Below are 24,649 nucleotides of genomic sequence, written 5' to 3' on the forward strand. Positions count from 1 at the left end.
CATTTGAAACTTAACTGAACGCTGGAGGCAAGTTCTAGTTTTCAGGTCGTCCAATTTAGGAGATCCAGTTTCTGCAGAGGGAAGAAGACGGGTGGGGGAGGGAGAAAAACAGAGTCTACATATTCAGATCCTTCTACCTTCCATTCACGACCTGCCACACACATCTGGCCAAACCAGGGATTTTTGCCTTGAACCACCACCACCACCACCACCACCACCACCACCACCTTGTCACTCACGCCCGATAAACACGCCCCTCTGGTCCTACTCTTGGCCTGTGGCGGCTCCCCTCCTTGCATAATAATGAGCTCGAGACCTCCGCGGGCCAATGGCGCTCCGGGAGAAGGGTTAGTTTTGCATGTACCTAAGTGATTTGCATAACCCAGCGGCTGGGGGCTTGGGAACCCGAGCGTGCAACCCTAGAAGGGAAAAGGACGGGAGGAGATTGAGCCGCGGCGGCGAGAGAGCGAGCAGGAGCCTGGGTGTTTGTACGAGAGCCGGGCGGGGGCTGGGGCGAGGGGCCGGCATGGCTGAAGGCTGCGCTCCGCAACCTTGAAGAGCGGCTGCGGCGGGAGGCCGGGGACGGGGCGGCGGGTACGATGGCAGAGCGCGGCCCCCGCAGCTGCGCACGGCCGGGCCGGCTGGTCTGAGCCGCCGGACGAGCGGGGCTGCCTCTGCGCTTCCATGGAGCAGCGGGAAGGGCGAAACTCCGGAGCGCCGCGTCCCTGCGCTGCTGCCGCGGACTGTTGAAGGGGCCCAGCCCGCGCGACTGCCGAGAGGGGAGAGCCCCCGCCCCAGCCCGCAGGCCGGCCGCCCCGGGGCGGCGGGGGGCGTCGGAGGGCAGCGGAGGCGCGCCGAGCGAGCCGCGCCGCGGGAGAGGCCGGCGCAGGAGGCGGCCGCAGCAATGCCGGGCCCGCTGGGGCTACTCTGCTTCCTCGCCCTGGGGCTGCGCGGCTCGGCCGAGCCCAGCGGCGCGGCGCCGCCTCTCTGCGCGGCGCCCTGCAGCTGCGACGGCGACCGTCGGGTGGACTGCTCCGGGAAGGGGCTGACGGCCGTGCCCGAGGGGCTCAGCGCCTTCACCCAAGCGCTGTGAGTGCCGGGGTCCGGGTGCCGGGGAGGGGGGCAGACGGCTGCTGGGGGGGGGGGGGGAGCCGGTGTCAATCCCACCCCACCCACCCACAAGCGTCCCGAGGACTGGGGCGCGGGTCACCTGTGTGTGGGGTGCTGGGCACCCACTCCTGCACGGCGGGCTTTACAAACTGTGCCAGCCCGGGTCCGAGCCGCGAGTGGCTCTTTTTCCCAGACTTTTAGGGCACAGTCACCGCCCCCCCCCCCTCCCAAGTGCATCTGGGGCCAAGCCGGAGGGTGGAATCTGGAAACGCTTGCCCCTGTCAGCCTTTTCAGGAGACCTTCCCTTCTCACGCGGGGCCCCGCTCAGCTGGCGACAGCTTCGCAACGGGCAGGCTGAGGGCGCCTAGAACTTGGCCTGAGTCTGCAGACCTAGGCACGCTTCGTGGGGGAAACACCTGGAGCCTTCAGGGTTCCAGCATGAGGGGAGAAGACACACCTGTGCCAATGTACAGGGCAAATCCCCTTCCAGTTTGGCCTCATCCAGGTAGAGCGACTTGGCACCTCGGTCCAGTTCCGCTCTGGACTCACCGATTAACGCCCAGGGTTCCGGAGCGCGCGGGGGAACCGGGTAAAAACAAGACAGGAGGAGGGGGAGGAAACTGCAGGTTTCTTTTGGTGAAAATACTCTCCTCACCCAACTAGGCCTTTTAAAGAAGGAATGCTGACCTGAAGTACAGGCTGTTGAAAGAAAATCGAAGTTCCGGAGCATAGAATCTGCCCAACCAGAATGGAAGGCAGCAGTTTTCTCTTGTATCTTTCTTTTGAGCTGCCTGAGGCTGGGAAGGCCACTCAGATGGTTCTGACTTCTAAAATCCCCCCTCCTCAAAGGGGGACCTGAGGCTTTAGACATTCCCTTCAGAAAAGCAGAGGACTCTGAAATAGGTGTTGTAGGTGGTATTGGCAAATACCGCCAATAGAGAAAGAATAGGGTAATTGAATGCAGGGCTTGGTGTGCGCACCGGCTCTTGTGTTGTGTGGCCAGAGTGATTCAATCAAGAGCCATGAAAGAGCTGTTTGAGAAGGACGGGATTCTGAGAGGTCCTTGGGTGAAGGGAATTTCCTTTTACCTTACGACCAAGGAAAAGGAACTCTGAGAAATAAACAATGTTAAAGGAATAACTGACCCTGTGAAGACATCCTTGCTGTGCAGGCCAAAGCATTGCTGTGTTTCCAGGTGGGTTCAGCTTATTGCTGTCTGCCAGTGGGATTTTATTGAGGATTGCAGTCTGTTGCCTTAAACCTGTCTCATTCTTTGCCTCCAGCTCCCCCTCTTTATTTTTCCTGTGTCACGTGTTCGTTATGTATTTGAAGTCATTTTCCTCCAGTATGGTGGAGCTGAACTTTTCACTGAAAGAAATTAATTTTGCAGTGAAGAGCGGTGTGCCCACAAACAGGTACATTACACCGGCAGGTTTGCGTGGGACCCGGGAGCAGTGAGGGAAAGAAGATTGAGTAGAGGAGATAGGGCTGGTTTTCTTGTTTTTTTTTTTTTTGTTTTTTTGTTTTTTGTTTTTTTCCTGTTCTCGTGAAACTTAGGGAATTCATGCAGCAGAGATTCCTTACCTGAAACCTCTCAAGCCCCTCTATTCATAGAAAGCCATGTTTTTACTATTTTGACCAGTTGTAAAGACCTTGTTTAGCAGATTTCCCCAGTTTTGATGGGTAGACTTGTCCCATAAGGAGAGGGACTGTTTTACATTAGTGCATAAAACCACAAAGAAATGTTACATTTTTAAGAGAGCACACTGCTGTGTAGAGCATCTTCCTTTAGAACTCACTGGAGGTGGTGAAATGCTCTCTTCTCGACGTGGAGCCTTTACAGAACTTACTGTTCAAGGCATGGGAAACAAAAATCATTGGCACCTGTCCCCATTAGATCGTCTAAACTAGCACCATCATGGCACTTCCTGAGCTGCTGTGGTGAGCAAATGTGTAACATTTTCCTCTTCCACTTGTGACCTATAGCCAGAGTATACAGATAACTCCTTATTTCATTCCCAGTACTCATCATTTCATCCTCAAAAGTATATGTTATGTGAGTACCCCATTTATAGGGCATTTCAAGGGCAGTGTGTTTGCATTTTGGGAAACCAGCTAGTCCAAGTGAATCTCAAAGGCCATGTTGAGCATGGACAGGTGCTGTCGGTTTGCACACTCCAATTGATTTGCGATCACCTGGGGTCTTTTCCCAAGTATGTCTGATCTGTTGTCCCACTGTAGCTTTAGTGAGCCACACGCACCAGGGGATTAGATCCATGGTCCCAAACTTTTGTTTACCTATTCCTAATTTCTGGAGCATGTACACCCATAAAATTACACAGATACAAGTTAAAAAGATGAGAAAGATTGATTAATCAGAGTGATTTTATTTTCTTCTCCTGGCTCAATGGTGTAACATCCTCCCCTCTGCCGGGGGGAATGAATGCATCCCACGTTGGAGACCCTGGGCTGACAAAGAGCAGAGCTTTTATTTTACTCGGCTTGGAGTCCACAGAGCCTGGTACACAGCAGGCACCTAAAAAGGTTGCAGTGATTAGAGAGGAACTTAACGCCACACTGAGGGAAGAGTCGGGGCTTGGGATTCAGACATCATTCCCACACAAGATTGCCAAATTCAGCACTCTCAGCATTTAGTCTTTTGTCCAGATTTGAGGAGGCCCCAGAGAGAGGATACCTGCGTCTTCTCCTTCAGGCTCGTTTAAACTTGTTCAGTCCAACAGTGTCTATTTCCTGCTGAAAGCTGCTTTATCCGAGTCTGGGGGCAGAGTCAGACATAATCTCAGTATTGTTGATGGGATTCCTGTGTTCACACTATTTGCTGCACCTGTAGTGATTATTTATGTTTTGCAATAGCAGTTCTCAATCCTGTGTCACAATGCACTGGCTTGTCACAATTCACCCCGCGGTGTTTTGAGGGAAGTAACCTTACTAGTATTAAAATTCCAAAGTTTATTTTATCAGAGGGATTCAAGGCTATTCCTATATTAATGGTAATAGGTCACTCTGAATCACCTACACTCCCAGAATCTAGACTGTGGGGAGAGAGGGATGAAATCACAGAGGTGATGGGGAGGGGTTTGCATATGTGTGTCCTCTGGTTTATGTGTGGTTACCTTGACGTCTGGAAGCCGTAGAACCAGAGCATAGGTTTCCACATCCTAGATTATGTCTGGTGACCAGTTTTAAGACCACACAGGCTGTTTGCGTGGCTTTGATCCCTTGGTTCGTCCTTACCATGCCACTAAATATTATGTGGCCTTGGGCAAGTCATTCTCCCTTCTTTTCTTTTCTTTTTTATTTAGTAACCATTTCCTCATCTGAAAACATGAAATAATTGGATTCACTAGATTACATCTAAGGCTGCTTGTAGCTCCCAGAAGTTCTAATTTATAATTCTCACATAATTTTAGGATGGCAAGCTGTCGATAATGTTATGATCCTCTCATAAAAGATCCCAGGAGCAGCAGGATTTTGTTCTATGTGAAGTTGCTCAAGCCTCTTCATTACCACTCACTTGGAGGAGGAGTTCTTTGTGTTTAGAAGTGTGTGTTAGGAAATTTGCCATGGAGACTTGCTGCAGAATGCATGACTGGCTAAGGCGCTTTGCTAGGGTAGAATAGCCTTGCTTGTTTCCTGTGGGTATGGCTTAACACTTGGAAAATAAAATCATTCTGTTTCAGTAATTTGGATACTGTACAAAAAGTTACTCAACGTCCTCACTTCCATATAATTAGTCATAATCTCTCCAACCTTCCCAGTGTGTGTACCCTGTACGTTGGGCAGGTTATCGAGCTTTCTGTACAGAATTCATGGTTACCGGAGAGGCTTTGAAGTGTTTTTAAAAATAACCTGTTGCTTTTTTTTCTGTTGGAAGCATCATCTCAGATTCTTCCTTAAGATGTGCTTTTTTTTTCACTATGTGCTTTTTTTTTTTTTTTTTTCACTACATCAAATACGTTTCTTCTTTTAATAGTATCACTTGAAAGTATTTTCTTATGCTTCCTCCGATGTCTACTGTATTCTCAGGCAGGTCAGTCATTAGTGGTAAATATTTGTATCTTTCTTGATGGTAGAGTTTTGATATCCCTCGATACCTGAATTATTTTAATGTTAGTTTGTGTGGTGGGTCTTTCTAGAGATGTATTATTATCTCGTACAATTGAACTTTCTGCTAAATGAGGCCAACACATGAACATCTTTAAGTATAGATCCTTTATTTTTACAAACTAATGAACTACTGGGTTCTCTTTAAATACAAGAGAAGAAAGAGCATTCTGCTGGGCATATGGAGAGCCATTTCCAGACCTGCCCGCAAATCACACAAGTGACCTTGAGCTCGTGACATGCTTAACCCCTCAGGGCCTTGGTTTCTTCACCTGTAGAACAAGAAAATAAACAGCTCTTAACTGCCAAGAGTTTTCTTTCTCTTGAATTTGATTGTTATTCTTTATACATTTCTTGCATCCTGTCTGTTAAGGGAAGTGTATGGTCTAAATCATGGAATCTCTCACCCACCCAGGAAGCTTCTGCATTTGTCCCAACTCTCCTGGCATATTTCCATTGAATGGGGAACTCACTGCCTTCTGGAGGCAACAATGTGCTGGGTGTGGTCTGAACAATACCTAGGACTTGAACGCTAATTCTCATTGGGAGCCCCTAAAGGTTTTGCAGTAACCACTAATGTTTTATGATTTCTAGCCGAACCAAATGCTAGTGACAGTTATGGTATCAAGCATTTAAAGTCCAGGCACTTGGCTCTCAACATTAGAATTGTAAGGTAACATTTGACAACTTAATCTCTTAGGGAAGATCAAAGTTTTGTACTGGTAGGTGGATCCAGGCAAGTTTAGGCATTTTCTTGGCCTCTGTCAGTTATCTCTCAAATTCTTATTTTAGTCATCTTTATAATAGCAAAAGTACTGACAGCCTGCAAGTTTGGAGTTTGGTTTCTGGTCTCCCTGTTTGCACCTATCCCTTCGTTCCCATTTTTCTGATCAGTAAATAGTGGATTTTGGATTAGACGATGGCACAGATCTCTGACTGCTTTGAATTTCTCTGAACCTGTGTCAACTATTAGGCAAGTAAAGTTCTAGGAATCCTTTAGTGATTCATTGAATTTTTTCTAAGACTGTCTCTCACTTTTTCTCTATAAAAAAGATATAAATTTCCATAAAAGTACAATGTCTGTTGGTATACCTGGGTTAAAAGTTAAACCCTGCCAGATGTGCCTTTCACTCTGAAAAATGTAACTAATATAACTCAGAGTGTTCTTGATAAGACAGCTTTGCTCTTTTAATTTTTCAAGCTCGATCTCAAGGTTTTGGCTTTAGAAGGGTGTTATCCAGCTTGCCTTTAGCTGTCTTGGTCAGCCTTCAAGCTTTTGACAATGCTAACAGCTTTTCACATATATAAAGAATATGGATAACTCTTTCCTTTTTGCCCCCAACGTTGTTCAGTGAGCTGCAGGGTTTTTTTTAGAGCTTCACTAAGATGATAAAATCCTCTATTTTTAAGTCCTGCCAGGGAAGAATAAAATGCTAGGGCATTTAGCAAGTTAGTACTCTTACCCAAATGGCTAATTTGTCTGCTTTTCTAGGCATTTATTTTGTGTTTAAGTACTTGATGGTCACACTGTAGGCCAGGTAGCAGCCCTATGGTCTGAAGGTGGGTGAGTTCCAAACTGAGTTTAGAAATCAGGCTTAGCAAGAGACAGATCGTGATTTTATAGTTCATAGACATTTAATAACCTCAATTTCTAAAGACTTTAGCAAGTTTGTACTCCAGTCCCCCTTTTAAATGGCAAGGTATAATTATGTGGTCATCTACTCTGGATTTACCCACCCATAGACAAGTATTTGTTGTTAAACAGTGTAGATGCTCGGCACTCTGTTTAGCACGGTCCTTCCAGTGTAATGAAGTCAAAATTCTGAAAGTTTGGAGTGGTTGTTTTCAGTCTCTAAAGCGTGTTTTGATACCATTACATCTCTTAATTGTCAAAAGCACTCACCCTCGGCACTGAGTCGACAGCAAGATTTGGCATTGGGTGTCTCTTTTTTTAGATGCAGGTGATTGAGGTTCAGGAATGCCCTTCTAAGAGTCCATGTCCAAGAAATGAACGTCTTTGAAAAATATTTTTTTCTGGGGGCGCCTGGGTGGCTCGGTTGATTGAGCGCCCAACTTCAGCTCAGGTCATGATCCATTGGTTTATGAGTTCGAGCCCCACATCGGCTCTGTGCTGACAGCTCAGAGTCTGGAGCCTGCTTCGGATCTTTGTCTCCCTCTCTCTCTGTCCCTAACCCACTTGCATTCTGTCTCTGTCTCTCTTAAAAATAAATAAACGTTAAAAAAATTTAAAAAAAAATATTTTTCTGGTTCTCCTAGCGTTACTGTACTGAAAGACCTTATGGGGAAGGCATCGAACCACCCCTCTGTGGCAACATGTTGGCCCATAACAATGTAAGAATAGCCTTGTAAGGAAATGTAAACCATAGATATTTTGGGAGGCGGCTGGGCCATGTATCCCAGGCTGGTCTGATGTCTGTGCTGGTGAGAAACTTGTGGAGGAAACATATCTAATATATTTCAAGTTATTTAATGACTCTTTACCCTTCATATTTAATTTGTTTTTACATATTCAGAATCAAGACAAGTAAAAGGTTGTGGAAGCCCCATTGGCTAGTTTTTTCTTTTCCTCTATTTTGACAATATAATGTAGCCTTTTATTTATTTTTTTTTTTAGCAAAGTTTTAAATATAAAGTTGACCATTGAAAGAATGAAAATCTTAGTGCACCTTGACAACAAAATATTTTTTGATACTTGAATCAGATTTCAGAAGCCCATATCCAGAAAAATCATGAGTTAGAGTCTTCACAGTCCCGTACATTTTTAAGGTTTTATTTGAGGAAAATTTTCCCTCCTAAGAAGAGTGATGTAAATTTGGCTGGGAGATGATACCTTCAGCTTGGAGCTATACTAGGCAGGGCTGAGGAATGAGTCTCACTTCTCCATTCCCCTCAGGCGGTGAAGTTCATCCAGGCAGTTTCTAGTAGGAACTGAAGACAGTAACTTAGTACAAGTGGGTGACATCAAAACATCCCTGAAGATCTTGATTGGAACTGTTTTCCCAGGAGACGGGTGGATGTCCTCATTCTCATTCCTGTCAAGGTTCTTAGGTATAGGGGGCGTGCTTCTAAGTTGGCAGTCCTTTCTCTGAAACTCTAGAGATTGGGTGGTGCTGTTGATTAAATTCTGGGTTTCCCCTATTTTCCTAAGGGAAAATGCTAAGAGGCTCTTGGAGAAACTACATGGATCATAGGAGAAGGGCTCAGCAGATGAGATTTTTCCAGGAGGGAAGAGACCTGTGGTGGCCACTCTGTTTTATGTTGTCCCCCTTCCTGTGTGGTGGAAGCCATATCAGCTGCTTTCCTGTGGGAGAATTCTCCAGAGAAGGAGAGCACCAGCTCTTGAATGATTTACACCTTAGGAACTCTGTTTTAAGGTCTACAGACTCTTGGGGCGCCTGGCTGGCTCACTCGGTAGACCATGCGACTTTTGATCTCAGAGTTGTGAGTTCAAGCCCTACTTTGGGCATAGAATTTACTGTTTAAAAAAAAAAAAACTACTGACTCTTTGGAGTTGGGGGGTGAGAAAAAACGTCAACTAACCTTTAGGGTTCTTACTGTTCTAGAAGACTTTCCAAACACTCTTCTGTTTTAGGCACTAGATCCACCTAGTCTTGGCATATTCCAAAGTGATAACTGCCCTTTAGTTCTCTTCAGACTTTCCTTATCTCACATAAATTGAAGCACAGACAGAATGTGTATACAATATGATCAGAATTAATTAGGAGATTTTAAGTGAATTTAATACACTTCAAATATTTTCGTATCATGTTTTAAAAAAATACACATTATGGGTTTACTGATATTTAGCAGTTTATAATAATCAGTTTTCATCCTTTCTCTGCTACTTCTGGTAGTTCATTTGATTAGTTTATTCAATTTTTATTTAATTATTTACTTTTAAAAATTTTTTTCATTTCATTCTTTTTTTTTTCCTTTTTTTAAATCTTAGTATTTTCCTATCTTCGTAAGAAAGAAACTTTTCTTGTTGGCCTTCTGTTCTTTCCAAGGTCATTTTAAGTCCATGGTCACTAATCCAGCTCTTTATGTCACTATTCCAGAGTCTTCTTTTTATAGGTCTATCTTTATGAACAGGCCTTCAAAAATGACTTTGTTTTTGAGAGTATGGCACAAGGAATCATGACCTTGAGTTCCCAAATCAGTGTGGGCATGTCATGTAGCCACTTTGAATTGGCTTTTCCATCTGCAAAAAGAGGTAACTTCACTTTATCTTCGAGGGTGACGTGTAGGAAACTTCAGCATGACCTGTTTGAGTGACGGCGAGGACCCGATTTGTTGTCTTTTCTTTTGGGAGTGACTAAGCCATTGCATGTGTGTGTGAATCCTATTTCTCTTGTTCTTTGAATGTATACCAGGTCCACAGGCTGTTGTAGACTTCATAAGTGAGCTATTGTGCTGATGGAAAAAATGTCTACTTATCTGGCTGATCGTTTTCATTCAAAAAACTAAAGATCTTGGAGAGAAAGTAGTGTATACTCTTTTGTCAAGATCTCTCTTAGGTGGTGCTACTGCCTTTCTAACAAGAAAGCCTCATTTCTGGGGTGAGGGAAGGAGTTACAGTTTCTCCTGAGGAGAGAGCTTGGGGCGGGGGGGGGGGGGGGGGGGGGAATCGTGTTGGCTCCCCTGGGTCTGTGATTCCAACAGCACTGGTCCAGTAGAAAGGTGCTGTTCTAACAGGGAACACAGTTTTTTTCTCCTCACAGCCAATAGGCATGTAACCTTAGGCAGTGTCAGTGTGATCTTTAGATTCAAATTTTCTACTTCCAGACTTTGGAACACAGGATTTTCATTAAACCATGCCTAACTCTTTGGGAAGCCTCATGCCAAAGCATGCCTTCTGTAGTTTCTCAGATCATTTTCCATGTTGGGGATAGATGAGATTTACTCAGGATTGACACTTTTACTGCATTCTTTTTTCTTCATATCACGTTCTTTCTAGAAACATTCAGATGATGAGAGAACTTTTTAAGTTCTTTGAAAATGGCATTTTATTGGTTATTTGGATACTTGTATGTTCCTTTTTACATTTGAGATTAATGCTCGAGTTTTGTAGATAAAGAGAAGCTTATTATCTTAAAAGTAATTTTAGAGCCCATATCCATTCTTTAAGATCTTTTGCATTTCTAAAAAGTTAGATGGCATTCTTGTTAAGCAGTTAAATCATTCTCAGAAACTTTAAAAACTTTTCTAGGTTTTGATTCAGACCTGATCTGAAAATGAATGATAAAGCCAGAGCAGCAGCTAACATACGCAGCGGCGCTCACAACCTATTTAGATTGGCTGAGTGTTCCAAATACAGTTGTGCGTTTTCTACTCGGGATCTCTTTCTTTAAAAAAAAAAAAAAAAATGTTTGGGATGTTTTTCCCATTACCATCTTGACATCTGCCTGGTTACACATGAATAGCTTGACCCAGTCCCTCAGCAGGGAGACTACCGTGGCTTTGCTTTCAATAGCCATGTCACTGACAAAGAAAACATATGGAATATTTCATTCCTGGCCTTTGCAAACAGTCTGGGGCTGTGAGGGCATGCAGCAGAAGGCTTCGTACTTCATGGTAGGTTGGCAAGTTTGTGTGCTAACCACAGGCCGTGCTGCTAGCAATCAGATGTGTTTTCCAAAGCCCTGCTACATTCTGTGGAAAAGGAATCTTGTGTTTTGGATAAATCAGTTTCTACTATCAGTTTGAATTAAGTTTGTATGACCTGATTGCATGGTGGGTTTCCGACTTAATCGTATATTTCACCAAAGGAAACTTGTGTGAGTGTGTGTGTGTGTGTGTGTGTGTGTGTGTGTGTTCGTGCGCGTGTGTGTGTGCGTGTATATGTGTGTGTGGGCATGCAGGACATTTGGATGCTGTTCTCCCAGGTTTGATACGTGGTGGGTTTAATGGATACACACATTGGGAATGAGGATGCTTGATTCCCAATAGAACATGCCTTGAGGACTGTCTGCCTCTATGTTTATCTTCTTGTCAGTTCAAGGTCAATTGGTCATTGTCTACTAGCTAAGTACTGCTGTATTGACCTTTATAGGTTTCTCTTGCAAAGTACAGCCTTCTACTTGGGGACTGTGTTTCAGTTCAGCTAGCATTAGCAACTTTGCTTTGTGGCATCTGAATCTACAATGTGGAAGCTTATCCGGGGGGCGGAAGCGTGGGGGGGTGGCAGGAGAGGGCCAAGAATGTGAAGAAGAGGGGTAAATCAGTTGCCTTTTTCAGGTCTTCGGTGTTAAAAGAATTTGCCCTTGGCACAACCTTGGCTGAGGTGGCATTCCAGAAGGGGAAAATACAAAAACAAAACTCTGTGACATCCCAGGATGAGAAGATTCATGACTTTGGTGAAGGAGATAAAGACATACATTTCATCAGGGTCCTTTCCAACGAAGTTACCCCAGCCTGAAATTCTAGTTTTATTGTCTCCCAGACATGTGGGCTGGTTTTGACAGGAGTTGATTTATGGAAAAGGAAATGAGCTCCTGTATTATCCCAGATATAGCCAAATATTTAAATGTATGTATACATTTTTTTTTTCCTGTAACGTATGTATACATCTTATCTAGAAGCTATTTCTGATGGTTCTTGGTGTCATCACTAAACATTGCTGTAAAACAGTGTGCTGAGAGGAATTATTGCCTCTCACATTTTCTCATAAGTATAATTCCCTTTTTAGTTCTTGAGTATCATAGATTTCTTTTAAATTTGTTGGCTCTTGATAGGTTACATTTTTGAAAGCTTAGATTTTATGGTTCTTCACAAATGAGCCTATTTGAGGTCCTCCAGTTTCTTTTAGTGCCTTCACATTTTTATCCTAAAATAACTAGTTTAATCTTGGGTGTTCCATCTTCTTTCTTCGACTGCTTAACTTTCATAGCTTTGAATTCATAAGGAAACTCCCCTCAAATCCCTCAATTCTAAAATGCACCCTTTTTTAGTGTATAGCATTGCCAGTGTTGAAGTGCATCCAGTAATGTGACTACTACCACTCTCCAGATCTAGAACATTTCTATCTCTTTGCCTCCACCCATGCCCTTTGTAGTCCTCCCCTGTCCCCACCCCTAGTCCTTGGCAGCTGGTGAACTGTTTTCTACCTTGGTTCTCTTCTGTTGTTTTTCATTTACCAGAATGTCCTAGAAATTGAGTGAAACAGAATGTAGTCGTGTGCCTGGCTTCTTTTACTTGCCATAATGCTTTTGAGATTCTACCATATTGTTACACGTTATTCTGTAATATTCCTTCTTATTGTTGAGGAGCAGTCCATAATGTGGATGTGCTACAATTGATTTGTCCATTTCCCAGTTGAGGAATACTTGCCTTCCTTTCAGTTTTTGGCAGTTATAAATAAAGCCGATATAATATTCACACAGAGGTTTTGTATGAATGTAGGTTTTCATTTCACTTTTGTAAACACCTAGGAGTGAGATCCTGTGTCATGTGGAAAGTGTAAATAAAATGTTGGTCTGGGTTTTAATGTCTTAGAGCTATAGTGAGGTTTGATATTACTAACTACTTATAGCCTCAATATATTATTAGCATGGTATATATTAGTAATAGCAAAAGCTGTTAAAAACGGATTTTGTTTAAATGGCTATACTTTTTAAAGGAGTGTAATTATTGTTATTATTATTATTTTAAGTAAGCTCTATGCCCAACGTGGGGCTTGAACTCATAACCCTGAGATCAAGAGTGCCACACTCTGCCAACTTAGCCAGCCAGGCACCCCAAAAGAGAATTCTTAGCCCCCTTTTTGGCATCTGACAGTTACTCTGATACCTCCAAGGACTTGTGGAGAAATGCTCCCAATGTGGAGCATTTTGCTTACAGGGACAAAATTTTGAATTTTTAGCGTGTCCATGTCTGGAAACTCTGATTCAAAAAAATGGAAATTTGGTGAGGAATTGCTGGGCTTACTTGTGTATCAGACATGTTACACGTGTTAACTATAATTTCCACAGTAATCATCCTAGGTCCCTGACATGGTTCACATTTCATAGCTGTGTATCTGGAGACCTGAAAGGGTTCAGTAACTTGCCCAAACGTCCCACAGGTAGCGGGTGGTAGTTTGTGAAGCTCAGGTGTTCTCTGTTTGTACCTCCTGTAGTTTACTTGGATAGTCGATAGTTTATTAGAAGAGGAGAAGGTACAATCAGAAACAAAATGGTGAGAAGCTGCAGGTTTTTACAGGGGGAGAAAAGATCAGAACCGAACATAAAGTATCCAGCAGAAGCACACAGACATCTACGTGTATGTGCACACGATCGGAGTCTGTGAGTTGATTTAGGAGTAATTTACATTAAACAATCTACTTACTGTGTAAAATTAAGTAATCTTTTATTCACAGCAGAATTTTTTGAAAAGTATGTCAGTCTCTTTACGTTTTGTATTTTGTTTGAAAGCTTTCACATCATTTTCTATGTTAATAGAGTTTTTCTGTGTCAGCAAAGTAAGTATCAGTTGTGTGCATTTTGGCTTGCTTTTTCTTTCTTTTGTGGAATTCACTTAGATGTTATATGAGGATCCATTAACATACTGACTTTACTGCTTCTTACAGAGCAAATTTCTGAATGTGCCTCTTTGAACCAAAACGATGAAGTAAATGAAAAAGCGAAGTGTGCACTATGATGGTTTCCATATAGCTGCTCCCTTTCACTCACTGGAATTTCCTGCCTCTCCTGTTGAAGATGTTTTTATAGGGAAGTCAGCATAAAAGTGCATCACCCATGAGCCTTTTTCCCCCCAAGGCATTTCATTTAGCCAACTTGGTATTAATTTAGTTGGTACTCTTCAGTTGACTTGAACACTGTGTTTGTTGATTGTGTGAGCTGATGTTTATTAAGCTGTTAATATTTTACAGACTCGATGGACTCCTATTTGGATCTGTGTGCTCTTTTCTTTAGCAGCAGAGCTGTTCATGATTGAATCTGTGGCCACAGTTTTGACTTTGAACGGGGTGACAGCCAGCCCCATGCTGGAAGGTTATTTGGTGGCTCTAAAGGTTTTCTCCTGGAAGCATTTTCCTTTTTCATCTAATTCACATTGTGGTTTTGGTCTTCTTTATGGTCCGTCTTTCTCTACAGATAAACCATCATCGTCATCTTGTTATTCACTTACATGCTAATAATAATATATGTTATTGAGGGCCAGGCATTATGTGAAGTGCTTTACATGTGTTATCTATTTAATACTCTTAATAACCCTCTAAAGCAGATGCTGTTATTCTCTCCATTTTAGAGATGAAGAAACCACAGCGGGGAAGGTCACACAGGTAATGAACGAGGTTTTGTAAATGGGGTATGAGATCTTGGTTTTTCAGATCAGCGTTGTTTGGTTGAGTGGGCGAGATGACAGTATTCTTCCCTGTCTCTCCTAGATGTAGGCATTCATCTGTCTTGCGTATCGTGGATGTCGTGAGCTGCTCATTTTATAGGTGAGGAATTCGTTCTAGAGAGGTTAGATCTGTTTCGTTCTCTACTTGAAGTGTCCTCGGCCTCTTAAACTGTAGACTTGGACCCTTCCAAATCTTAAAGGTCATCTGGTGCGGTGGTGCTAACACTCTTCTGTGCATTATGGGCCCCTCATTAAAGAGGCTAGGACTTTCTTTCCATGGGGGAGACAAAAGTCCATTTTTCCCAAGGACATACATTTACATGTTTCTAGACCTGATATCTATTTATTATTTGCTAAACCTTTCAGTTACATAAACTGGGAACGCCAGAGTCTTACATTTTTCAGACCTTCCCTCCCTTCTCAGCCCACTTCTTTTAAGACTGGTACAAAACAGTTGATCTGGTTTAAATTCTCCATCAACTGGGCAGAAGTCCAGTTACATTTATTCATATGACTTGCCCAGAACCATTGGTAGCCCTCCAGAGTATATTAAAAACAAAACAAAGGAGGGGCGCCTGGGTAGGTAGCTCAGTCGGTTAAGCGCTGGACTTCAGCTCAGGTCATGATCTCACGGTTTGTGGGTTCGAGCTTACATTGGGCTCTGGGCCGACAGCTCGGAGCCTGGAGCTTGCTTCAGATTCTGTGTCTCCCTCTCTCTCTGCACCCCCCCCCCCCAAATAAACATTAAAAAACAAAACAGAGGAGAATAAAACACATTATCAGAAAAGATGGTCTTTTCTTTGATTATATAAACCTTTAACATTTAAAAAGACTTTTGACTTAAGTTGCTTGTCAGATGCAACTTAAGCTTGTCAGATGCTAAGATTATCTGTGCTTTTTCCTGTGTTTTGTCCAATCTTTCATGGGCCCAGTACTTTGTTGAAATTGTAGATGTTTTGTGGAGGTGAATAAAAAGCTTTCACACAAAGTTCAAAACGATTTTTTGAGAGCTACTAATACTGTATTTGTATAATGGTTCATGGAATCAGTAGTCTTTTTTTTTTATGTTTATTTATTTTTGAGAGAGTGCAAGTGCAGGGGGAGGCAGAGAGAGAGGGGGACAGAGGATCCAAAGTGGACTCTTGCTCTGACAGCCCTGAGCCTGATGTGGGGCTGAAATTCACAACTCCGCGAGAGCATGACCTGAGCCAAAGTCACACGCTCAACTGACTGAGCCACCCAGGTGCCTAGAATCTGTAGTCTTTCAACTTTAAAGTAATAATTATCGAGGCAATAAGTCAATACTTAAAAAATTAAGTTAGCATTTATTAAGTGCTTTATGTGTTAGGAACTGTTGTTGGTGCTGGAGACAGAGTTATCAGAAAGCATCCCCGCCCCCACGTAATTTACCTGGCCTGGGATAAGGTAGGGGTGGTGGCAGACAGTATAAATACAATAAGGGGCACCTGTGTAGCTCAGGTGGTTAAGCATCTGACTTCGCCTCAGGTCATGATCTCTTGGTTCTTGAGTTCAAACCCCATGTTGGGTTCTGGGCAGACAGCTCAGAGCCTGGGGCCTGCTTCGGATTCTGTATCTCCCTTCCCCTCCCCTACTCACACCCTCTCTCTCTGTCTCTGTTTCTCTCTCTCTCAAAAATAAACATTAAAAGTTTGGGGCGCCTGGGTGGCGCAGTCGGTTAAGCGTCCGACTTCAGCCAGGTCACGATCTCGCGGTCCGTGAGTTCGAGCCCCACGTCGGGCTCTGGGCTGATGGCTCAGAGCCTGGAGCCTGTTTCCGATTCTGTGTCTCCCTCTCTCTCTGCCCCTCCCCTGTCCATGCTCTGTCTCTCTCTGTCCCAAAAATAAATAAACGTTGAAAAAAAAAATTAAAAAAAAAAATAAAAATAAACATTAAAAGTTTAAAAAAATATATAATAAACATGAGGTCAGGTAATAGGAACTGTGAAGAAAAAGAAAGCAGGGTGAAGGGGTCTCACTAAACAGTGTAGTCAGAGAAGGTTTGAACGGGGTGATTAAGATAATTACTGATTAAAATAGTACCTATTGGAATATGAACCATCTTAATCAATGGTAAAACAAGATTTAAAAAGTTGCTCCTGGGGCACCTGGGTGGCTCATTTGGTTAAGTGTCCAACTTCGGCTCAGGTCATGATCTCACGGTTTGTGAGTTCGAGCCCCACGTTGGGCTCTGTGCTGACAGCTCAGAACCTGGAGCCTGCTTCGGATTCTGTGTCTCCCCTGCCCCTCTCTCTCTGCCCCTCCCCAGCTTCCTCCCTCTCTCTCTCTCTCTCTCTCTCTCTCTCTCAAAAATAAACATTAAAATATATATGTATATATAAAGTTTCTCCTTACCCCATAGTGATAATTAAAACATAAAAAGAATATAATCAACATTCCATAATAACCTGGTATGTCAATGCAGTGGAATAGTACACAGCAATAAAAGATCAAATTATTGATACATGAAACAACATGGATAGATGACATGGGTATTATACTTAGTGAAAAAGCCAATTTCAGTAGGTTCCATATCCTGTACGATTCCATTTAAAACACTCTAGAAATGACGAAATTATAGAAATGGGGAACAGGTCAGTGGCTGGTAGGGTTAAATAGGTGGGAGGACAGCAGTGTGACTTTGGATGGGTAGCAGGAGGGAGTGGTGGAGCAGCAGTGGCAAGGGGATGTCTTCATTTTATTTTGCTTCATTTTACATATAGGTGTAGTTGATCTAGCAAGGAATGGAGGGGAGAACAAAACTTTCCTTGAGAGTATTTTTTTGATTATTATTATTTCATGGCAACACACTATGGGAACTTCCGTTTCATTTTCCAAGTAGAAGTTTGTGGAATTGAAGGTGTCTTTTCTTCGAGGAATTGAAAATACTCTGCCAGGAGGAATTGGATGTATTAATTCCACCCAGGGCTTCATTTCAGGTAGAGTAATGTGCCCGTGTTTTTGTTGTTGTTGTTGTTGTTGTTGTTGTTGTTTGTTTTTTGTGGTGATGGAGCAGTTTCTTATGATTTTAGTGGTGACTGCATGAATCTGTGCATGTGGTTAAAACATGAGTGCATGTAAAAAGTAGTGAAATCTCAGTAAGGTCTATAGTTAATAGTGCACCAAAAGTGAATATCCTGGTTTAGCTAATGTATTATGGTTATGTGAGATGTTGCTGTTGGGAAAAACTGGGTCAAGAATGCATAGGAACTCTACTATTTTTGCAAATTTTGGTGAGTCCTAACTTGTTTAAAAACAACAGATACACTAAATCAGTTTAAGGTCTTGAGAAATCTTTGTCTTGGCCTCACTCCTTAAATAAGATGGGGAGGGGCTCCTGGGTAGCTCAGCCGGTTAATAGGTTAAGCGTCTGACTCTTGATTTGGGCTCAGGTCATGATCTCATGGTTTGTGGGTTGAAGCCCCTGCATTGGGCTCCATGCTGGCAGTGTGGAGGCTGCTTGGGATTCTTTCCCTCTTTCTCTGCCTGTCCCCTGCTCATGTGCTCACTCTCTTGCGCTCTCTCTTTCTGTCTCAAAGTAAATAAACTTAAAAAAAGTTTTAAAAAATAATTTAAAAAATAAGATGGGGAAACTGAGTCTCTGAAGTGAGATGATAAACAGATTGCAGAGCCAAAGTCTGAATCTAGACTTTTTAACTTTTCAGGTCAACATTATTTTGCTCCCTTAGAACATAACCGGTTTTAATTGCTTTTAAGCAGTTGTTGGGAGATCATGCTTGTGTTCTCCATCTTTCTCCCCCGCTTCCTTCCTCAAGTCCCCTCCACCTGTGTGTGTGTGTGTGTGTGTGTGTGTGTGTGTGTGTGTGTGTGAGCTCTCTTCTATGTCCTGCAGCCTAGAAAAGTGTAAGATATAAAGTATGCACTGGATTTATCATTTAAATGATTTTAACCATGTATTTGAATAGAACCCCTATGCCTCTTCTATTATGGAGGCATTTTGTTTCTGAGCACTTGGTATAATCTAAGTAGCTTGGGGATGATGTTGGATCTCTGCCTGTGAATTAGTAGCTGAGTGGTGTTTTACTTCTGATGATTCAGTATATTTGCCTTAATTGCTGGATTAACCAATTTCTTGCCTCCCACAAAAAGCACACACATTTGTGTAAAGAGAGGGTAAATGAATGAAGTTTTAGGGACTAATTTTTGTGGTATTTAAGCAACAATAGTCTAGATTACCCACAACCTTAATTTCCTTTCATGAGTCCTATAGATGGGCTTTGTCACCATTTACACTTGATTACTTCATTGTTAACCCCAGTGATGTGATTTAGCGTGCTAAGACTTAATTATTCCTTTCTGGCCTAGTGAGAAATTTCCTTCCAATAATTGCCTCCACTGTCCTTTAGCCTCTTAAGCATTTAGTTTGTTTGGAACAACATGGTTGTTCAGAAAGCATTTCCAAGCTCAGCAGTGCCTGGAGCTGTGTCTGGGCCATAATTCATACCTTTGACATAGGGACTGAGGCCTCAGTTCTCGGGCTGTGTGACTGGTGGATGCTCTTCATTAGAACAGTGAGGTGATGCGTGTATCTGAAAGTTACAGGAAGAAAAGTTCATGACTGAACAGTACTGAAGAGTTCTCTTGTGGCCTCTCTTTCTCAGTTTAACATTTCCTTATTTTAACTGAACACTTATGCCAACTTCGGAAATAACATTAGGTTCCTAAAAAAAAACAAAAAAAACCAACCCCCCCCTCCCCCAACTTTAGTGTTTTAAAGAAGTGTTTTTGTAAGGCAGTCACATGCAGTGATGGTTATAGTGTAGAAGAGGTCACTGGAGAAGGTGTCCCTGTCAACATGAGGATCAGACTTGCTGGATGAAATTGAAATTGATGAAATTTGCCAGGTTTGGCAAAGAGATGTCTTTGTTTTATTTCAGTTAGCTTTTAATATAGGCATAGTTGCATCTAGAACCCTAAAGAAGGGATGGAGATGAGAGAAAAAATTTTCCGTGAGAGTATTTTTTATTTCATGGCAACATCACGGGAAGTCCTGTTTCATTTTCCAAATGGAGGTTTGTGGAATTGAAAGTGTCTGTTTTCTGCAAGGAATTGAAAATATTCTGCCAGGAGGAGTTGAAAGTATTAATTCTACACAGGGCTTTGTTTCGAGTACAGTAATATTCCCGTGTCTCTATAGGCAATTTTATAAGGCATAGTTAACATTAGTTTTTGGGGGGAGGGGGGACAGCATAGTTTCAGCGCTTTACTCCTAAGGCCCCTGTCACCCAGCTTCAAAATTCTATCCCTTCCCATGTCCTTAAACAATATTAACTGCTCTGTTTTTCTCAGAGAAGGTCTAGAATAACAATGGCATCATAGGGTAATTGGATATTCTACAATAAAAATACTTACATGCCAGTCTGTTGGAGGTACAGCTTACTTCATTAGGCAGTAGAATAATATCACATTCATCACACTAATAAAAATGTTTGGGGCACCTGGGTGGCTCAGTCAGCTAAGTGTCTGACTCTTGGTTTTGGTTCAGGTCATGATCTCCTGGCTTTGTGGGTTTGAGCCCCGCATCAGGTTCTGTGCTGGCAGCCTGGAGCCTGCTTGGGATTCTCTTTCCGAGGAGACTCTCTCTGCCCCTCCCCCCACTCGTGCTGTCTGTCTCTCAAAATAAGTAAACTTAAAGTGTTTTTATAGGAGGTGTCTTATGTAGCCAGATTCCACCTTTTAGCTGCTGTGCTTTAAAGACATTTTTGCCTTAAATGACCAATTTTTAGGAGAAGCATCTCATTTTGTTAACATAAGAACTAAATCAAAGGAATACTTACTAAAGAGAGAGGTAGGTCATAAAACAGTTGCAATTATTGAAGAATTGGTCAGAAGGCACAGCAAAAACAATTGAAACCCTTCTGTAATGTGTTCCCTATTTTTTAGAGTTTAAAATACTCAGCATAATCCAGACATTTGCTATTTGATTTGATTTCTGTAAGTACTATCTCAAGTAACAGAATTTTGCTCATAAACAGTATTTTCAAAATTTCACGCAATGACTGAAATAGATTTCTGTTAAACTTTATTCTGATACAATAATAAATTCAATTATTATCCTTCTTAAACTCTCAGAGTTGTTTTAAAGATTCAGTATATTTAAGTAGGCATTGAGTATTTTACAGACAGCCAGTAAATATCTGGACAGTGTTCAGAGGATGGATACTACTTTCTCTTGAATGAATATTGGCTCTTGACATAGATTGATTTGTTGTTACCACTTAGTTAACTTATGATCATTAGATATTGTCACCTAGGTGAGATTTCCACCCTCCGTTTGTGTACTTCCATGGAAAAAGAAGAAAAGCAGCCAAAATTTATCATGGTGGATTTTCTTGGTTTTGTTTGAATTTGAAATATCCATGAGGGCATGAGAAAAGGTGTCTGTTGGTGATCTAGACCGGTGAGAGGAGGTAAGAGGCAGGGAGCTCGCCTGCTTGCCTTCAGGGAGCTTGCCCCAGCTGCTGGCTTAAGGAGCCAATTTCTGTTGGTCTGTTGCTACTGTCTAAGGAGAAAGGTAGTAAATCTGCCTTGATGTTGTCAAATGCAAATTATGTACAGATAGCTTTAACGCATTATTCAGATTTTCATGAAATTAGTGTTTTGTGACCAAAGGACTGGGGTCATGAACAAATGGGTAGCAAAATCGTTTTGTTTCTGTAACATTCTTTTCAGCTAAAGAACAACTAACACTCTGGATAGTTTATTTTAAGTTAGTAAGGGTTTTAAATTAGTTATGATTTCATTAAAGCAGGTCTGACTAAAATTGCAACATTTAAAGAAATAATTCTGTATTTAATGATAAAGTCCTTGAAAAGAGCATAATGGAAAGAGTGATTGTGCCACACATTTGTTCATGACCCAGATTTTAAGATTTCATGCATAAGTAGTTTTGACTCTCGCGGTGCTCCAGAGAGCAGTGACCATTGTCACAGAACCAGAGGGCACGGACCTGGAACCGATGCACGCACTGTATCAATGTGGAGCATTCGTAAGAATTACAGGTTCACTGAAGTATGTAAAACATAACATCTTTAAACTCTTATTCTCTCTTCCCTTAGCTAAATGAGACCCATTGGTTGTACATAGCTTTTTAAATATGTGATAAAACGTTTAAGGGCGCCTGGGTGGCTCAGTCGGTTGAGCGTCCGACTTCGGCTCAGGTCATGATCTCACGGTCTGTGGGTTCGAGCCCTGCGTCAGGCTCTGTGCTGACAGCAGAGCCTGGAGCCCGCTTCAGATTCTGTGTCTCCCTCTCTCTGCCCCTCCCCCACTTGTGTGCTCTCACACGTGTGCGCTCTCTCTCAAAAATAAATAAATGTTTAAACGTGATGGCTTAATACACTGTTGAGGAAATGCACATTAGTCAAATATATTGTGAAACCCAATCAGCCATTAATGTAATAGACATATATTTCCTGATGCTTCATGCTCAGAATTGCTTGTAAGCTCCCTGAGGGTAGTAATCAATTCTCACTCAACATGTTCTTAGCTATTCCCTTACCTACGTTTGTGCTTTGCGTGAAACTTACTCTTAAATCGTTGAATAGATTGAAGGATATGAAACGATTACTTTTGGAAATTGTTTTTTAACTGGTGACATTTTATTAATAACTTGCTTAGCAAAAGTTGTTACCATGAACATGGAGCGCATGCCTATTATCCTTCCAGCCACGCTACTGTCTTCACTGGGGGAGAAAAGAGGAGGACTCTGCTTCCTGTTCTAACATTGGTCCTACTGTTGGTGTGCCAGGCATTGGGCAAAGAGCTTCACGTTTACATTGTTGCTGGATCATCACATCAACTGTAGGAGAAAGGTACTCTTCCTTCTCATTTTAAGCTGACAACACTGAGGCACAAAATGTTTCAGTAACAGGTCCAAGGTCATATGTTTTATAATCTCTAACCAGGATTGGAACCCAAGTAGTCTCTTCCAGAACCTGTGTCCTCCTCCACTCCACCATGGGGGCTCACAAGCGTCCATGGGGGATCTGCTTTGGTGGAGAAGACAGACCTAAACACAGAATACAGTGTGGGAGTGCCGTAAGGTGGGATGAACAAAGGCTGTGGGAGCAAAGAGGAAAGGAACTTACTCTGCTTTGAGAAGCTGGAAGGCTTCGCAGCAGAGGTGACATTTGAGCTGGGTCATTCAGTCTTCTGTGGGGCAGCTGCCGGGAGTTCTGCCTTGTTTGAAATAAGCACATTTACAAGAGAATAGTGGAGCACATTCCGCTTGATGGATTGGATTGACAGTTTGGAAGTAACTCCCCAGAATGATGGCTTTGTTAGGTATTTATTCTCCAAGAACCCTACCTGCCACTCCCCTTTGGTGAATTGTGGCAAGAAAGCTGTCACATTAAGCTGTCACTCAGGATATTTGCGAGAGGGGGGAGGGAGGAACAAATTATGGGCACAACTAGATATTTTCAGAACAGCCTAAAACCCGGAAAGATTGTATTTCAGAGCATTTGAAAATGAACAGAACAGCCTTTTTTAAGTTGTGCAAAAAGAAAATCGAATAATGAAAAGTTAATTAGGCTATGGATATTTTTAAAGCTGGACATTCTGATTCTTATCCACCATAATTACTTGAAGCTTTGTGAAGGCCAAGATAGAGGGGAGAAGAAAACTTTAGAGGCAGGAATCTTACAGAACTGTACAAAGTTCTTACAGAGATTGTTTAATTGTGAAAATACTTTATCTTTTTCCATGAGATTTTTAAGGAATGTGTAAGGAGCAGATTCAGTTACGACTCATATTACCCTTTATCTCTGTTGTCTAGTTGTTTGCTTGAATAGCGTCTCACGAGTTTTGCTGTCTCTTTCAATGTGTGTACGTTAAGCTATTGAAAGGCTTGAGAGATCAATCTAGATCTTTCTAAGTTATGTCTGCTAACAGTTTTATTTCTGGGGAGATGGTTTTGCGACCGCTTCTCAAGTTGTTACTTCCCTCTCCTCCCCCAGCTCCTGCTTTCTCCACCTCCCTTCTGAACAACCCCTCATTCACCGTCCACTCCCCAAGCCTGGAATGGGAAGAACTTGCTTTGTTACTGATGATAATATTTAAGCTCTAAAATTTTAACAGTATTTCAGTTGCAAATAAATGGAAATTGTGTATTCTGTTTAATGTGTTTCAGAAAATCCCTGCTATTTTTTTTTCTTTAAATACAAGAAAACAGGCGTGTAATGCCTCATTGAGAAAAGCCTGTGGGGGTGCTTTGTGCAGGTCTTAATTAAGGGCTTTGAAAGACCAAACAAAAGGAGAAAGGAAAATGCTACAGGGTTATTGTTATTCCACCCCCATTGGCTCAGCTAGCTGACCATCCATTGGAGCATTTTGTCCATTTTGAAACTGAATGACACTTTTGTTCGTGATTAACAGAGGTGAAAGAAGCCAATTATTGGGCCGTCTTTTTCCATAGAGCAGCTGCTGTTGGATTTAACTGCAGGCAAATATGGCCTTTTACTACCACAAGGATGTTGTGATGACAGTTTATTTTTATAGAACTATGTGGTGGAAAACAAAATCTGTCTGACTCCTGTTATGAATATGCCCTGGAATTTATCATGAAAGGATGATTTTAATGTTCAGGCTGTACCACAGTTCTCCTTTTAATAATAACGTGTGTGTGTGTGTGTGTGTAATACATATTTGTACACATTTCAAACAGTTCTTTATGGGATTCCAACACTAAAGTTATATATTTGTTAATGCGTGCATTTGTAAGCTGCTTCAACTTTTCCCCAATTTTAAGTATACCACGTTCCATTACCTGTTAAAGTTGCAGAGTAAGTAATTTGGTAAGACACAGTGGTGTTGCCTGGATCGCAAGCTATTTTGATATATAGACTATTTAGGTGGGACAAATGGGTCTCAGAGACCACCTACCCATTAGTGCAGACTTCTGGCTTGCCTCTCCAGCATTCAGTGGTAGGAATGTAACTGGAGAAGACGCTCCCATGTGCCTTGGTATTAAATGAATGTGTAATAATGGGGTGTAGCTGGAGGAGGGCCCA

General features: G+C 42.3%; 1 protein-coding gene across 1 annotated transcript in view; it reads left to right on the forward strand.

Annotated features, from left to right (window-relative positions):
• The first annotated feature begins 368 nt into the window (after positions 1 to 368).
• LGR4 (leucine rich repeat containing G protein-coupled receptor 4) overlaps positions 369 to 24,649 on the forward strand; it is a 103,936-nt gene continuing 79,655 nt past the window's right edge. The window contains exon 1 of the mRNA XM_025928331.2: positions 369 to 1,089. Coding sequence (XP_025784116.2) covers positions 905 to 1,089 — 185 coding nt within the window. The 5' untranslated portion in view covers positions 369 to 904. The remainder of the gene's footprint in view (positions 1,090 to 24,649) is intronic.

This window comes from Puma concolor, chromosome D1 (assembly GCF_028749965.1).
Source record: "Puma concolor isolate L17-30 chromosome D1, mPumCon1.1.hap2, whole genome shotgun sequence".
Taxonomy (NCBI): Eukaryota; Metazoa; Chordata; class Mammalia; order Carnivora; family Felidae; genus Puma; species Puma concolor.